General features: G+C 35.6%; 1 protein-coding gene across 6 annotated transcripts in view; it reads left to right on the forward strand.

Moving 5' to 3' along the window:
• The window catches only part of MAP4K3 (mitogen-activated protein kinase kinase kinase kinase 3), a 237,823-nt gene extending 221,873 nt beyond the window's left edge, over positions 1–15,950 (forward strand). For 2 of the 6 annotated variants that reach the window (XM_049870292.1, XM_049870295.1), the window contains 6 exons: positions 6,157–6,328; positions 8,302–8,370; positions 8,448–8,540; positions 11,564–11,634; positions 13,800–13,855; positions 14,530–15,948. In XM_049870292.1, coding sequence (XP_049726249.1) covers positions 6,157–6,328; positions 8,302–8,370; positions 8,448–8,540; positions 11,564–11,634; positions 13,800–13,855; positions 14,530–14,617 — 549 coding nt within the window. In that variant the 3' untranslated portion in view covers positions 14,618–15,948. Of the gene's footprint in view, positions 1–6,156; positions 6,329–8,301; positions 8,371–8,447; positions 8,541–11,538; positions 11,635–13,799; positions 13,856–14,529 lie in introns of all 6 variants that reach the window. The other 4 variants (XM_049870296.1, XM_049870297.1, XR_007515515.1 and 1 more) reach the window with 3 other exon arrangements.
• The last annotated feature ends 461 nt before the right edge of the window (positions 15,951–16,411 follow it).

Genomic DNA, 16,411 nt, shown 5'->3' on the forward strand with positions numbered 1-16,411 from the left:
TAGACTAATAGTACAATTCTGTTTGCAGGTTTCCTTCAAGACATTCTTACTCTACCCCCTTTGCTTAAACCCTCTGAGCCATACACAGGCCCTTACCTGTCTCCTTAATCTTATCATGACTATTCTTTCTGTCTCACTGCTTCAAGACTTTACTGTTTGTATATTTTGTTTCTCCATATTTGACATTAATTTTATTAATATTTATGATGTTGCTACACTATAACTTTATCAGATTTGTTCAAAACATTCTTATGCTTTCTCTATAATTATCCTTTCCCTATCCTTTCTAAATGACATTTCTGACAAATGTTTTTGTTTCGTTAGACCATGTTTTTATCATAAATGAAAGATCTTCCCAGCAAACATGTACTTATTACAAATCAGGCACAAGCTTTTTAGTAAAGAGACAAATATGAATAACATGTAGCACCTGCCCTCAAGGATAATCACCAATAACAACTGGATTTAAAACTGTTAGAAGGAAATCTCCTTCACTTATTCATGGTGCTTCATGTATTATTGGAAACTAATAGAAATAGTCAAAAGCTATTGGTTTTCTCATTTGCTGACAAAAAATTAGGAAAGAAGCAGAAGCATTGCTTTCTTTCTGCTTTACTGTTCTCATCACATTTCAAAGAGAATTAATCTTTTTTTAACCTTATGTCTTAGTTATCTAGTGCTGCCATAACAGAAATACCACAAGTGGATGGCTTTAACAAAGCGAAATTTATTTTCTCACAGTCTAGTAGGTTATAAGCCCAAATTCAGGGTGTCATCTCTAGGGGAAGGCTTTCTGTCTCTGACAGCTTTGGAGGAAGATGCCTTGTCATCAGTCTTCCCATGGTCAAGGAGCTTCTCAGGCGCAGGGACCCTGGGTCCAAACGATGCACCCTGCTCCTGGTGCTGCTTTCTTGGTGGTATGAGATCCTCCACTCTCTGCTTGCTTCCCTTTCCTTTTATCCCTTGAGATAAAAGGTGGTGCAGGCCACACCCCAGGGATATTCCCTTTACCTTGCATCAGGGAGGTGACCTGAGTGAGGGTGGTGTTACAATCCCACCTGAATCCTCTCAACATAAAATTACAATCACAAAAAGGAGGACAACCACACTATACTGGGAGTCATGGCCTAAGCAAGTTGATACACACATTTTGGGGGGACATAATTCGGTCCATGACACCTTATTAAAGCTATGAGAGATTTTATCCAAAGAACATGCTCCAGGTAATGGGAAGGCTCCTAGAAATGAGGTTTGGAGAGGATTGATGAAGTACCTGGGCGTGGGCTGGAGGCACTCCAGTGGCCATAGAGAAGGAAGGGATGTGGGCACCATGAATCATCTACTGCTCCCCAGTCCAGCCAGGAGGACCGCATTGTGTCTTCTAACACTAAAACCAGTAGTAAGGGTCGCCCATTTCACCTTTTTGTTTTCTCGAGAAAATGCTGTATTAAGTGAAAATAGTCTGTTCCTAGTTACATTAGTTATGTGTGTGGTGTGGTATTTGGTGTATTTTTTTTATTAGTGGTTAAGAAGACATACCGAAACTTTCTGAGACCTGTATATATCATTGGAGCTCTGGTGGCGTAGTGGTTAAGAGCTCAGATACTAACCAGAAGGTTGGCAGTTCAGATCCACCAGCTGCTCCTTGGAAACCCTGTCCGATAGGGTCGCCATGTGTTGGAACCTATTCAACGGCGCCTGACGACAACCACATGCGCATCATGAGTCGGAACTCACTCGATGGAAGCGAGTTTGGTTTTTTTTATCTGGTGTATGTATCAAAATTTGGATCTTAGTGATTTTGTATATCAGTAGTTCTCCGTGGGGGGTGGTTTTGCCGCCAGGGGACACCTGACAATGCCCAGAGCCTTTTCTGGTTGCCACAACTTGGGACAGAGGTTAGGGATACTGCTAGACAGTCCTCCACAACAAAGAATTATCCAACTCAAAATGTCAATAGTAAATGTTGAGGTTGAGAAATCCTGTTGCCAATAAACATAGAATGGAAACGCAGAAAGAATGACATTCCTGGTAGGAGGAGGACAAATAATGAATCAGTGGTTTAAAACAAAATAAACCGGGTTGAAGTAAGACAAATATATATCATGTCATGAAATATGTATGACATACCATGAAACAGAAACTAAGAACAAAATCCCGGAAGTACATTGTACTAGGCATTGTCATTATTGAGTTGCAAGTCTATTGCAAAGCATGTAAACAGAATAAATAAGGTCATGGAGAATTTTATAATCAATATGGTTTAGTAGATATGTATCCTGAATTCTGCTTTGGTTGGAGAGGAGTTTGAGTGGGCCAACCCTGGATAAACAACTCTCAGGGGCATTTGCAGGGATGGAAGGGGGCTCAGCAGCTGTGCGCTTGAGTGATAGTCTAGCCTGTCCTCCCAGGGACAGTGCCTGGCAGGCAGAGCCTTTTAAGCTGGAAGTTGTATGAAAAATCGAATTTAGCATCCAAAGGATTATTAGATTTAAGGATATCAGTGTTTAATGTGCTAAAACTGAAGGTTATATGAAAGTGATTGGGAGTCAGGATAACCTACACTGGCGGTAAATCGGATTTAACAGTTTTAGGAGGATTACTCAGCGCAAACAAGAAGGATTTATCCCAGGGAGGACTCAGAAATAAAAGGGAATCCCATTACAGTGGTATAAATATTCCGATTATCTCAGTGTGTTACATGTTGTTTGGTGCCCTCCAGTTGGTTCCGAAACATCCTACGTACAATAGAACAAAACGTTGCCTGGTCCTGCGCCATTCTCACAGTCGTTATTATACTTGAGCCCATCATTGCAGCAATTGTCAGTCTATCTCGTTCACGGCGTTTCTTTTGATGACCCATTACCTTACCAAGCATGTCGTCCTCTTCCAGGGACTGGCCCCTCTTGATAACATGTGCAAAGTAGGTGACACAAAGTCTCACCATCCTCGCTTCTAAGGAGTATCCTGGCTGTACTGATTCCAAGACAGATTTGTTCATTCTTCTGGCAGTCCATGGATATTCCGTATTCTTCACCAACACCACAACTCAAAAGCATCAGCTCTTCTTCAGTCTTCTTATTCATTGTCCAGCTTTCGCATGCATATGAGGCGGTTGAAAACATCATGGCTTGGGTCAGGTGCACCTTAGTCCTCGAAGTGACGTCTTTGCTTTAGTGCTTTAAAAGAAGTCTTTTGCAGCAGATTTGCCCAATGCAATATGTCCTTTGATTTCTTGACTGCTGCTTCTATGGCGCTAACTATGAATCCAAGTAAAGTGAAATTCTTTACAACATCAATATTTTGTCCATTTATCGTGATGTTGCTTATTGATCCAGATGTGAGGATTTTTTTCTTTATGTTGAGGTGTAATCCATTCAGCAAGCTGTGGTCTTTGATCTTCATCAATAAGTGCTTCAAGTCCTGTTCATTTTCAGCAAGCAAGGCTGTGTGGTCTGCGTATCAAAGTTTGTTAATGAGTCTTCATCCAGTCCTGATCCCATTCCTCTTCATTATAGTCCAGCTTCTCAGATTATTTGCTGAGCATACAGATTGAATAAGTATGGTGAAAGGATACAACCTGACACACAACTTTTCTGATTTTAAACCACAGAGTATACCCTTGTTTAAATATTCTGATGACCTCAGTGTGTTATATAGAAACACAAAAAGAAGATAATCCCACTACCGTTTAATAGTGTTTTGGGTATTGTGCCCGAGAGTAATGAAACATATTGAAAGAAATTTAGAAGAGGAAATGTAATTATGTATAAACCCTTTGCCGTCGAGTGGTTTCCGACTTATAGCGACCCTGTAGGACAGAGTAGAACTGCCCCGTAGGATTTCCAAGGAGTGGCTGGTGGATTCACACTGCCAGTGTTTTGATTAGCAGCTGTAGCTCACTGTAGCTCTCAACCACTGTGCCACCAGGGCTCATATATTTATAATCATAAATAATGTGAAATGGTCAAGTTTTTTAATTTTGGCCAGATTAAAAGAATAACTTTGTTAAATACTGGGAATAACCGTTTTGAAAATTCATAACGGCAACAAAAAAAATAAAAGTTAATAAGTGTAAGACCAATGTTTTTTAAAAGAAATTTTGTTTAAAAATATTAAAGACTTGAGTAAATGTAAAATCATGGCCTGTCTCGGATGTCATTTTTCTCTGGACTAGTTTATAGTTTGTGATGTGAACAGTTGCAGTTAAAATCTCTGTGAGAATTTTCTATCAGAAGAATAAAAAGACCATTAAAACTTATTCTGAAAAAGTAGTGGTGGGGAAAATTCTTCAACTTGGTACTTCTTGCATGTTTTGAGCAATCTTAGCCAATGTAGCCCTAGTTCATTTTGGAAAATTTGACAAGTGAAAGAAATGCTAACTTCTTGAAAAAGAATTGAGTTACATCGGGAGTTGTAGTAAGAAAAGCATTAAAATACCTATTAGTTAAAAGGGCAAAGGGGTAGCTTGTATGCAAAGAAATACAGTTATTAAATGAAAGCTTGAAAAAAAGTCAACTTTATTAAAATAACAAATTGTTTTTGTTGGTTAATATCCACTGCTGGAGAGATTTGGTGAAACTGGTATATTTGCGTATATTCAGAAAAACACTAAAAAAAGAATTTTTTTGTTAATAACATTCTGGCACCTCAGAACTCCCCATGGCACCTGTTCTGGTTGCCGCCACCCCCTCTTTCCTACAAAGGAAACCATTGTCCTAACTTTTATGGCTAGAGAAAGTCCTTGCTTTTCTTTCTAGTATTACTGTATAAGTATGCATCCCTAAACATTAGAATTAATTTTATCTGAGTTTTGTAACAGTGTATAAGTGGAATCAACAGTATGTATTCAGTTGTGTCTGGCTTCTTTTTACAACATTTGATTTGTGTAGTTCTTGGATGTAGATATAGATTGTTTATTTTCATTGCTGTGTATTCTATTGTGTGAATATGCCATAGTTTTATTCATTTACTGTTGATAGGCATTTAGGTTATTTCCAGTTTTTGGTTATTCTGAACAATGCTGCTGTGAGCATCTTTGTATATGTCTCCTGGTGTGCATGTGCTTGTGTTCCCTGGGGTGTGTACCCAGGACCGCCATTGCAGATTTTAGGCATCCTCTGCGCTACTGGATAATGTAATTAGCCAATGTGGGTATACCAGTTTTTATTCCCACCGCCAATGTGGGAGCATCTGTTTACTCCTTTCCAATACTGTTACTGTTACTTTTTTTAGTTTATTTTTAACCAGTCTGGTGGGTATCTCTGGTATCTCATTGTGGTTTTATTTCCTAATTACTAATGCAGTTAGTGTCTTCCATCTATTTTTCCAAACTTCTAAATGTAATGTATTCACCCTCTTTATAATACAAAAAAAAAATTAAGTTGCTTAAAATTAAAATTGATTGTATTATAACTGTGTAAGTTAACTTATTGGGTGAAATCACTTGCGATATGAAGCTAAATTTCTCTCTAACTTGTGACTCTATCCACACTTAGAAGTGTTTCTGGCTGATTAAATTTTCAGTTCTCTTAGCCATGTTTGCTCAGTTGAAAAAGAAGGCAAAAGGAAGTATAAACGGAGGTCAAATTGGGAGACGGGAGACCATGCCACAAAGCACAGGGGGACCCTGAACCAGTCACCCTACTCCTGGGCCTCAGTTTCCAACTCAGAAAAAAGACGGTTGGACGGTTGATTTTTTTACTTCCCTTCCAGTCCTGTTGTCATTCCCAGGTGCCATCAAGTAGATTCTGACTCATGGAAGAACTGCCCCATAGGTTTCCTAGGCTATAACCTTTTTAGAAGCAGATCCCCAGGTCTTCTTTCCCTGAGGAGCCATTGAGTGGGTTCAGACTGCTGACCTTGGGTTAATAGCTGAGCACTTAACCATTGCACCACTAGAGCTCCTTCTTCCAGACCTAAGAGCCTAAAATTATGGGATTTTAATGTTAAAATTTCACGTTGGTGAGCCTAAAATCTTTATAAAAATACTTTATAATTGAGATTTTTTGGCATACCCTGAGTTTCTGTGACAAGAAGAATCTTTATAGTAGAAAGCTATTTAATATATTTTTATAAAACTAAAGATTGTTAATAGTATAAATTACTTGGCTTTTGGGTCTTCTTTGTTTAATGTTTTTTTGTTTCTTCTCTCAGCACATAGATTTTCCTATACCCTGTCCACTTAGAATGTTTGAAATGCTGGTAGTTCCTGAACAGGAGTACCCGTTAGTTTGTGTTGGTGTCAGTAGAGGGAGAGACTTCAACCAGGTGGTTCAATTTGAGACTGTCAATCCAAATTCTACCTCTTCGTGGTTTACCGAATCAGGTTTGTGATTTTTATTGACTTATTAAGACGTGTGTGTGTGTGTGTGTGTGTGTATACACACACACATACATATACACACACACATACATACTAGTTTTATAATTTAATGTTTCTTTAAGCAGAAATAGTGCATGGAAATCCAGTTTTAAATACCTACTATGAAACTGGGAGAAAATGACTTGTTTTCAAATAGCTAATTTGTTCAATACATTTGAAACAATTTGATTGACAGAAAATGTGTATTGAGACTTGACTGTGTCCAGAGCATATGCACCAACTTTTTATTTAGAGATGAGTTTTGTATAGATTAATCCTGAGAGTCCTGTATTTGATGTATATTAACACACAGTTTTCCATATACATGTCTGTTTGTATAAAATGAGGTATACCTGGGCCATTTTATGATTTTTGAGAAACACAACATAAAATATGACATTTTAAATAATAGCTTATGTATGCGTAAATGTTTTTTAATGCTTTGATGTAGTACATTCAATTTTTTGAATTTATTTTTTAGAGAATTTTATATGCACCTAAACTTTTTTTTTATTGTTTTGAATGCAGTTTATTAATATGAAAATGAATCTTTATGAAATGCTTATTTTTGACATAGGACACATTAAAAAAAGCCTGGGCACTTAATGATTTCATAACTTTCAAAATTTTCAGGTACTTAATGTAATTTAAAATGGTATATACCTAAAAATTGCATTATTACATAACTCCAGTTGCCCTGGCTCTGATGATTTTACCTTTTTAATCACATTTCATCACTTTACTAGGAGTGTTGGTCAAAGGGATCATTCAGTATTTAATACAGACAGGTGGTCCCCAAACTTGAGCGTGCTTCAGAATCACCTGGAGACGTGTTTAGGCACACTGCTGGGCCCCATCCCTAGTTTGTCATTCTGTAGGTCTGGAGGGGGCTCCGAATATTTTCATTTTTCTGTGTCCCTAGGCAATGCTGAGGCTGTAGGTCAGAAACCACTCTTTGAGAACCACACGTATACACAAACCTCAGGCTAAAAGAAACACCAATTTAAGGAGAAGGAAAAGCTGAATTATAGAATATTTCAATTATAGTTTGTTTTCTAGTATATACTTGTAATTGATACACAGGTGCTACCCAGTAAAAAAAAAAAAAGTAGCTTTAGTAAATGAAAAAAAAAAAAAAACATGATTTGTATGTAATCGTAAGTAAACAGCTACTGCCCAAGTGTTTGAGAGTGCTTGAAAATAAGTCTCTTATATAATTTATTTCCTTAAATTTTGATCTACATTGTCAAGTTGCATAGTAGATCCTTCCTCCATAGCTAGTTACCCTAGTATTTGAAGAAATACTATCTTCATTTAATGAGCTTTGTACACAAATTTGATTGTTTGAAACCTTCTAATTCATATAGGTAAAACTTGAGTTTTTCTTGCATTTTAAAAAACACAACCTTTAAAGGCCTTTTTAACTTTTATTTTTTAAAGTATCGTGTTTGTTATGAACCCCTTTTACTTTTGCTTTTAGACCCTTTCAAAGTTTTCTCTTTAAAACTGTCATTTTAGAATGTTTTGCTATAGACAGTGACCATATTAGAGGACAATTTTTAGAGGGGTTGGGGTTTATGGCTACTAGGGAAATGTTGAGGAACCAGTTTGCCAATAAAATATTGATTAGGCAGGAGTTTGTTGAAAGCCTGGAAGATTGTTCACAAAAAGAAAAAAATTAAGGGACGTAGGTTTTCCTGAATTGAAAAAACAAACAACAAAAAAATCACAAATAACATGGTTGCTGAAGCCCAGGTTCTGTTAAACAACACATTAAACCGGAAAGATAGCTGCCTTTTAAGAACACATTGTTGACATTGTTGAAATGACGCACATTTCAAACACAGTGATGCTCAGAGTTCTCTCTCTCTGTGTGCATCTACATGCTTTAAATATTATCTTTTCTATAAGTTTATCAAACTTTTCTTGTGTTATAGATAGCCCACAGACAAGTGTTACTCATGTCACCCAGCTGGAGAGAGATACCATCCTTGTATGCTTGGACTGTAAGTTTTTATTTATGAACATCTTGTTTTAACAAGATTACTTTCGTCTTCATTTCTGAGTAACTTTTTTTCTCTAGGTTGTATAAAAATAGTAAATCTCCAAGGAAGACTAAAATCTAGCAGAAAATTGTCATCGGAACTCACCTTCGATTTCCAGATTGAATCAATAGGTAAGTAATTTCTTGGCTGATTGCATATAAACTGATTAAAATCATTGATCTGATAATTATCTAAAGTTACAAAAATATATTACTAAGGACTTGTTTTTAAAAATATATGAGATATAATGAAGATGAGATCAATATTAGCCTTTACTTTTATATATTCTCTAAAATAGTTTAATAACTATGGTATAAATAATATATTCCTTACAGGTCTGGCATTTCAAAAGAAATAATTAAATATCATTTCTCATAGCACAGTTAGGTTTTCCATTTCCTCCAGTCTCCTGTACTTTAAAATTTAGTACTTAGTATACTCTATTGTAGAAACCATGGTGGCGTGGTGGGAACCCTGGTGGCATAGTGGTTAAGTGCTATGGCTACTAACCAAAAGGTTGGCAGTTTGAATCTGCCAGGCGCTCCTTGGAAACTCTGTGGGGCAGTTCTACTCTGTCGTGTAGGGTCGCTATGAGTCGGAATCAACTCAACGGCAGTGGGTTTGGTTTTTGGTTTTTATACTCTATTGTATTTTTGCTATTATATCTGCTGATGAGAGTTTTAAATATGTGGAATTTTCCTTCGTGCTACTCTCACATTTTGCCTGACAAAAACTTTTTCTAGAAAAGAATTTCTGATAGAGTCAATATTCTAAAATAATTATATCCAGGAAAAATAAGGTGAAGATGATTGTATATGGGGTTGTGCTGGGAAAAATGCATGACAATTTAAATTTGGATTTATAATTACAAATTAAAATTGTAAATTGTATTTAACTATACACAATTTTTCTGACGTCTTTTATCATTAAAATAAAGATACTTGATGTTGGCAGAGTAGGTAAGACCAAGGGCAAATACTTCATTTGTTTTTTTTCCTGGATTCCTGGTTCTGTTTTCCTTGTCCCTCAACAAAAGAGAATAGTGCTGATAAAAAGTCGTTTTGAGGAGGATCTCCAGATGTTAAAATGGAATCCGTACCTAAAATGACATAGGCAGGGTCAAAAATACAAGATAAACAACAGAAAGTCAAAATAGTGTGAAGGCCTGAAGCCAACCTTGTTGCTTCAGAGCCTAGTAATCCAGCACTCTCCCCACAAAAGACATAAGGCTGGGTGGTTTTATAGATGACTTTTATGTACCCTACAAGGCCTAGATAATCCCAATCCTATACAGACTGTTGAAGATTATAGACCAAGAAGGAATGCTGAGCAAATCAGTGTATGAGACCAGTTTAACACTTACGCTAAAACCAAACAAGATTAGTATAGAAAACAAAAATTACAATCCAATTTTGCCTTACGAAAATAGATTTTAAAAATTCTAAGTAAAATACTAGCAAATAGAATTCCACATTGCCAAGTAGTAGACTTTATCTCAGGAAAGCAAGGGATATCTGTGCAGTACACCATACTAAAGATTAAAATAGAAAAGCCATATAACTTTTTAGTAGATGCACAAAAAGGCATTCAATAAAATCCAAGTCATTCATGATTTAAGCAAAAAAGACTCTTCTTAGCAAATTAGGAATGGAAGGAAATGTCCTCAACCTAGCAAAACCTATTACAAATATCATGTTTAATGGTCAAAGTAATTCCCATTAAAGTGGAGAACAAGATAAGGATGCTTGCTGTCGTCATATTTCAACATTGTCTTAATAGACAAGAAAAGGAAAGTATGATGGATTAGACAGAAAAAAGGTGATGGTGTGGTTATCTATGTAGAAAATACAAGAAACTGTATAGGTAAACTTCTAGAAGTAATAAGAGAATTCAGAGTTGCTAGATCTGAGTAACACAAATGAATAGCTTTCCTATATGCCAGTAATGATCATTGAAAAATTTAATAGAAAAAAAAGATCCCATTCACAATGGCAGTAAAATAGGAATAAATCTAATCAAAACATGTTTAAGATCATTATATAGGCATTCCAAATTATTACTTAGATAAAAGGAGATTTGAACAAATGAACTACACCATGTTGATGGGTAGGAAGTCTCAATATGAAAAAGATGTCAATTCTTCAAAAATTAACCCACAAATTCAGTGCAATTATAATAAAAATCCTAACAAGATTTTTTTGTGCCACTTGATAAGCTGATCTTAAAATTTATACAATGCCAAGAATAGTAAAATAAATTTTGAAGAATAATTGCCCACTCAATATTGAAACTTAGTATAAAATCATAGTGATTAAGACAGTGGTATCAAGAAGAGACGGCCCAGAAATAGACCCTCACATAAATGGAAACTTAATGGCATTATATATCAGTGGAGAAGTGATGGATTATCCCACAAATAATGCTGACACAACTGGTTATTTGTGGGGAAAAAAATGGATTTCCTCCTCAATCATTACACACAAAAATATGGATTAAATATGTAAATTAAAAAATGAAGACTAAAAATTATACTTCTAGATATCTATCTCATGGAAGGTTTTTCACATGTATGCAAGATGTACAAGAATGTTTATTGCATCGTTGTTTCTAATGACAAAAAAACTAGAAATAACTTGAATATTCATCTTACCAAATGTATGAAAGTTGGTGTACAAGAATGTTTATTGCATCGTTGTTTCTAATGACAAAAAAACTAGAAATAACTTGAATATTCATCTTACCAAATGTATGAAAGTTGGAATCATGGGGTATATAAGGTATGCCAGTTGTGTTTGTTTGTTTTTTAAAACTAAAAGCAAATATAGCAAATACTAGAATTTGAGAGTCGAGTGGTAGAACATGTATGTTTGTTAGTCTCTAAGTATTTTAAAAAGTTAAGTCAGGTTAGCAAAAGAGTTTCTATAACAAAAAAAAAAATTTCAGTGAATTGTCTTTTTTCCTTATCAAAAAAATAAATAAGCTCTGTATAGTATATTTTAAAATTCTAAAAGTAAAGAAGCTATGTAAATATGAAGCATCTGGCACTAGGTGCCAGTTGAAGTATTGCTGTTAAAGACAGAAAGAAGGATGAAATGATGCTTATCCGTTGAACTTTTGTGCCATTAACAGTAATTGAGCTGTTCTTGCCTGCTAGTTTGCCTACAAGACAGTGTGCTAGCTTTCTGGAAACATGGAATGCAAGGTAGAAGTTTTAGATCAAATGAGGTAAGTAATCCTTTAAAAATTACGTCCATTAAATAGTCACAAGATACAACCAAGTTCTACTTCAGACAGTCCTCTTTAACTTTGGAAAAAGTGCAGCTAGTACAAGTAATACTTGATTTGCTGACTTTATTATTTCCTGTGTACAGTCCAGTGATTAAAATCAGTAGCATATATTGTATAGCCAGGTCTTTCTCTCCATTACTCAAACAACTTCAGTGCATATTTTATGTACTTCTGGGTAACTACCCTTCTATTCAGAACAAGAACTACCTAATACTGCTCAAAGTTAGCCACGATGATTTTCATTCAACTTTCCCAGACCCATCTCCTGGAACAAGATTGCTGACGCTGGCTCTGTCCTGAGACACCTTTTCTGCCTTGTGTTTCAGAACACAGGTTCTAAGTAAAGGGCTCTATATTTCTCTTGAAGCCACCTTGCCCCCTATTTTTGTTGCCTCGGCATTTATAAGATTGTTTGCTCCTTCCTTTTTATTAACCTTTATCTGCATCTTAAGAGTCCTTTCACCCTTACAGGAATAATTTAACTCCAAGCCATGTGACATACTCATTTTGGTTGAAAATTTATACCATGCTGCAGTTATGAGCAAAACTTGCCCCCCTAGAATGTCATAGGAAAAAAAAATTACCAAAAATTCTTCCAATACCCCCAAGCTAATGCTTTCTGCCAGTCTCAGTGGTATAACTTTTACTTGGTCATTGGAGGGAAAGGAGAACCTTCTTGTGCCTCAGCTAAGAAAGTAGCTCATTGTGTCCTAAACTATCTTTCATTAAGTCAGAGCATTTCTTCTAACAAAGGTAAGCAGTATAGGCTGATGATCATGAGCACTGGTTCCAGAGGCAAGAGTCAGCTCTGTTCTTTATCAGCTGTGTGATCTTGGAATGTCACTTTACTTCTCCTTACCTGTATTTTTCCATCTGTGGACTGAGGAAAATAAAATATTACTTCACAGCGTTGTTAAGATTACATAAAATGAAGCATGTGATGTGCTGGGCATAGTTTAAAAAGGTCACTTGCTAATAAATGCTTCTAACAGTATTTAAAGTCACCAGAGAGAATTTGAGCAGAGAGATAGGAGCAGACAGGAGCTAATACTCTAGGCAGAGAAGGCAAGGTATCAGAGAAATAACCCAAAGAGAGTGGTTTTTTTCTTGTTTGTTTTGTTTTTTTGAAAGGAAAGTTTACCAAAAAAAAAATCATCTCCAAAAATACTATGTTCCTCTAGTAGCAAACCCCAAAATCTGTTGGAAAATCACAGTCATGATGAGCCCTTGTTACTTCTGTGAGTGTGTTGTATCCTTCAGGTGAACTAGGTTAAAGAAGTTAAGAATTACTGGGTTTCCAGAATAATTATAGGGGTATTGATGAAATAAACTTAGTTTCAAACTCACGTTTTTTTGCAGCCTGCCAAACTTGGGGAAGAAGTCACTGCCATTATTATTTGGAATGCTTTGCATTCAGTAAGCTATGAACAGTGGCTTCCTCTTTCTCTTGTAGCCTTATTCTTCTCTCTCCAACTGGTAATTGGTCACAGGACTTCTTGCTATTAGAAAATATTTTATTATTTCGAGAGAATGGGGAAGAAATGGAACGGAATTACCATCCATTGAGCACTTCCTTAGACTTGTAAGAACACCGCAAAGTAGATAGTTTTAATCCCATCTTGCAGAAGGCAAACTTTTTTTAAGAGATGACATAACTTGCCTAGTGTCGCAGCTAGTAAGTTAGGAGAATTGAAATTCAAACTAAAGTCATGTCTGCTTTCAGATGCCTCCTGTCCTACTTCACACTGCGTTTTCAGTAAAAGGACCAGACCTAAGCAGTTCACACGATACTAACATAAATGACTAAAGTTTGCTGGAACTCAATGCTTTGCTTTTTAAGTTTTCCCTTGAAGTCTATAATTTAACAAATGTTTTTCTGTTCCCACTATCTTATGATTAATTCAAAATTAGCCATGCTTTTTCTAGACTCACAAAATTATGCACCTGTGTGCTGAGCTAACAGATTGGCACTCATGCAGGGATGTATCTCCATCTTAGGAAATAGGTCCTTTCTTTTCTGTAAAGTTATACATGAAATGAATGCCTATATGCAATTTCGTTTCTCTAATTTCAGAAAATAAATTTACATTTTAATTGAACAGGTAACACAAGAAATTTCAGATAGCACAAGAATTTTCAGGCTGCTTGGATCTGACAGGTATGAAAAGGGGTTTTATTAAATACATAAAACTAAATGTGTTGTATAAATCTAGCATGTAATAGGTTTCTTTTTCAAGGGAATTGAAATTTCTCAATAATACCTTCAACATTGTATTTTATATACTATAACAATTCACAAGTCAGAAAGTTAGAAAACCTTTGCAAACGTGCCTGATCTTCCAAGTAACAGGAATTTATCAATCTGTCAGTGCAAGTTTTCATTAAACATACTGTCTAAAGTCTGATTTACAGCACAGAACAGAGGAAATATCATATGCAAAAAAACAGAAATTTTTGTTTTTAGTGCCAGGTAAGATTTTAGCTGTATTGTGATTTACTTTCTGATTCTTGAACTACACATTGTTTTTAGAATTTATAAGAATTAAGCCCCCCACATTATTCCTAGTAGGTTTCCCCCCTCTTGCTCTTACAAGAACAATGGATTTAGAGGTGGAAGGTGGTGGGCAGCAAAATTACTCCCCAGACCTGGAACTGGCCCTTTAATCAGAGTGGTTTTCAAAATTATGTCTACTCAAAAATTATTTCTACCCACAAATAAGCACCACTTGTATATTGTATATAGCGGCATATAATGGAGAAGCAATGAAGAGTTTTTATGCTAGTATCAGTTTTCAGGAATAACTTTGTTATGTTTTTGTTGATTACTTTCAGGGTCGTGGTTCTGGAAAGTAGGCCAACTGATAACCCTACAGCAAACAGCAATCTATACATCCTGGCAGGTCACGAAAACAGTTACTGAGAAATGTTGTGCTTTGACAGTTAACTCTAGAAAGAAAGAACACTACTGCTGGGACGTTAATGGATGCTGGAAGCTGTACAAAGCTGCGGTCGCCTGGCTTCAGTTACTCTGTAATTTATTGTGGCGTGAGACAAAGATGGGGAAATTTGTGTTTTAAGTGGTATGGATATATTTAGCATATTGAACCACACAAGTGCTTAATTCATTGTTATGTAATCTTTGTACATATAGGCAGTATTTTTCTGTGGAACTTCATATTGCTGAAGACAGACACTAAAAATTTATGTAGATAATGTACTTTTATGAGATGTACAAGTAAGTGTCTTTATGTACAGATGTAAATGTTGATGAAAAATGCAATTGGGATTACTACTTTAAGAATCCTTTAGCATATTCTTGGGTGTGGTTATATTAAAAAATGGGATGCTGGCAATGAAAACAGTACATTTAACACTATTGTATTTTTATTATATGTAATTTAGTAATATGAATATAAATCTTGTAACTTTTAAAATTGTAATGGAGGCTGTAATCATTTTATAATCTTGTTTTTAATTTTAATGCAAGTACACTGGTGTTTATATTTGCACAGAGTATTGATATGTGATGTATTAAGTCACAAAAGTAAGCTGTGACATTGTCAATATGCATTTGGCTCCCCAACATCTTTTTAAAATGTATTTGGATTGTTTTCTGTGTGAAACCAACCAATTAACCACCTGTCGTAGTAACTGGCCTTTTTATATTTAAGCAGAATTCTCTAAGATTGCTTGTCTGTGCTTAAAAACAATACCTTTGAAAGATGTTTGAATCACAGAATAGCGGTACTGTGATGTAACAAGGCAATTCTTGTCTGAGTTACAGTATGCACAAAGAATAAGTTAGCATTATTAAAGAGTCCACACTAAGCATTGCACACATCACACTAAAGAACTATAACATTCCATAGAGTGAAGTGGTTCAAATTTCTAGTGGAATTTTTACTTCTGTTGGCCTTATTTTTTGATCATTTTCATATTTCTTTTGATTTAGAGTATTAACACATGGCCAAAATAATTTAGTTACTACCTCATACAAACAATATAATGGTTACTACACATCACAGGAACTTGGTTCTGGTTAAAGTCATTTTTTGATTGCTGTTTTCCAGTGGAATATGTATATACCAAGTTTTAGTAAAATGCATACTTTTGGCTCTTTTTTGGTATATGTTCTTTATATTTTAATGTGAGTATATACACTAAGAACAAACTAAATTGTGATTTATGGTCTTCATTTATTTTAATTGATAATGCTTTTAAATATATTCTTGATTGTACATAGTGTAAAATAAACATGTTTTTTAACATGCTGTTGTGTAGTGGCTTATCGCGTGGCTTAATCTGTGTATAACCCACTGCCGTAGAATCGACTCCAGCTCATAGCGACCCTAAATTCTAAATTATATTAAAGGGAATTTTTTTTTATTGTTATTTAAATCCTTAAATACTCAATTCTGGTCCCTTGAGTAACTATTTTTATTTGACCTATGGTCTCAGTGTCATGAAGCGGGGATACTGCCACATTTGAGAAAGGGCCGTCTTCTGCAGAATCCTCGGCTTACTGATCAGGAAAATCACTTAAACATTCCTAGCCTTTTGGTTAGAGCGGGGATGGGTAAACTACAGTCCTCAGCACAACTCAGCTCCCTGCCTGTTTCTGTAAATAAAGTTTGATTGGAACACAGCACCACATATTTCATCTACATACTATCCATGGCAACATTTGTGCCACCATGGCAGGATTGAGTGGTTG

Source organism: Elephas maximus, chromosome 26 (assembly GCF_024166365.1).
Source record: "Elephas maximus indicus isolate mEleMax1 chromosome 26, mEleMax1 primary haplotype, whole genome shotgun sequence".
Lineage (NCBI taxonomy): Eukaryota > Metazoa > Chordata > Mammalia > Proboscidea > Elephantidae > Elephas > Elephas maximus.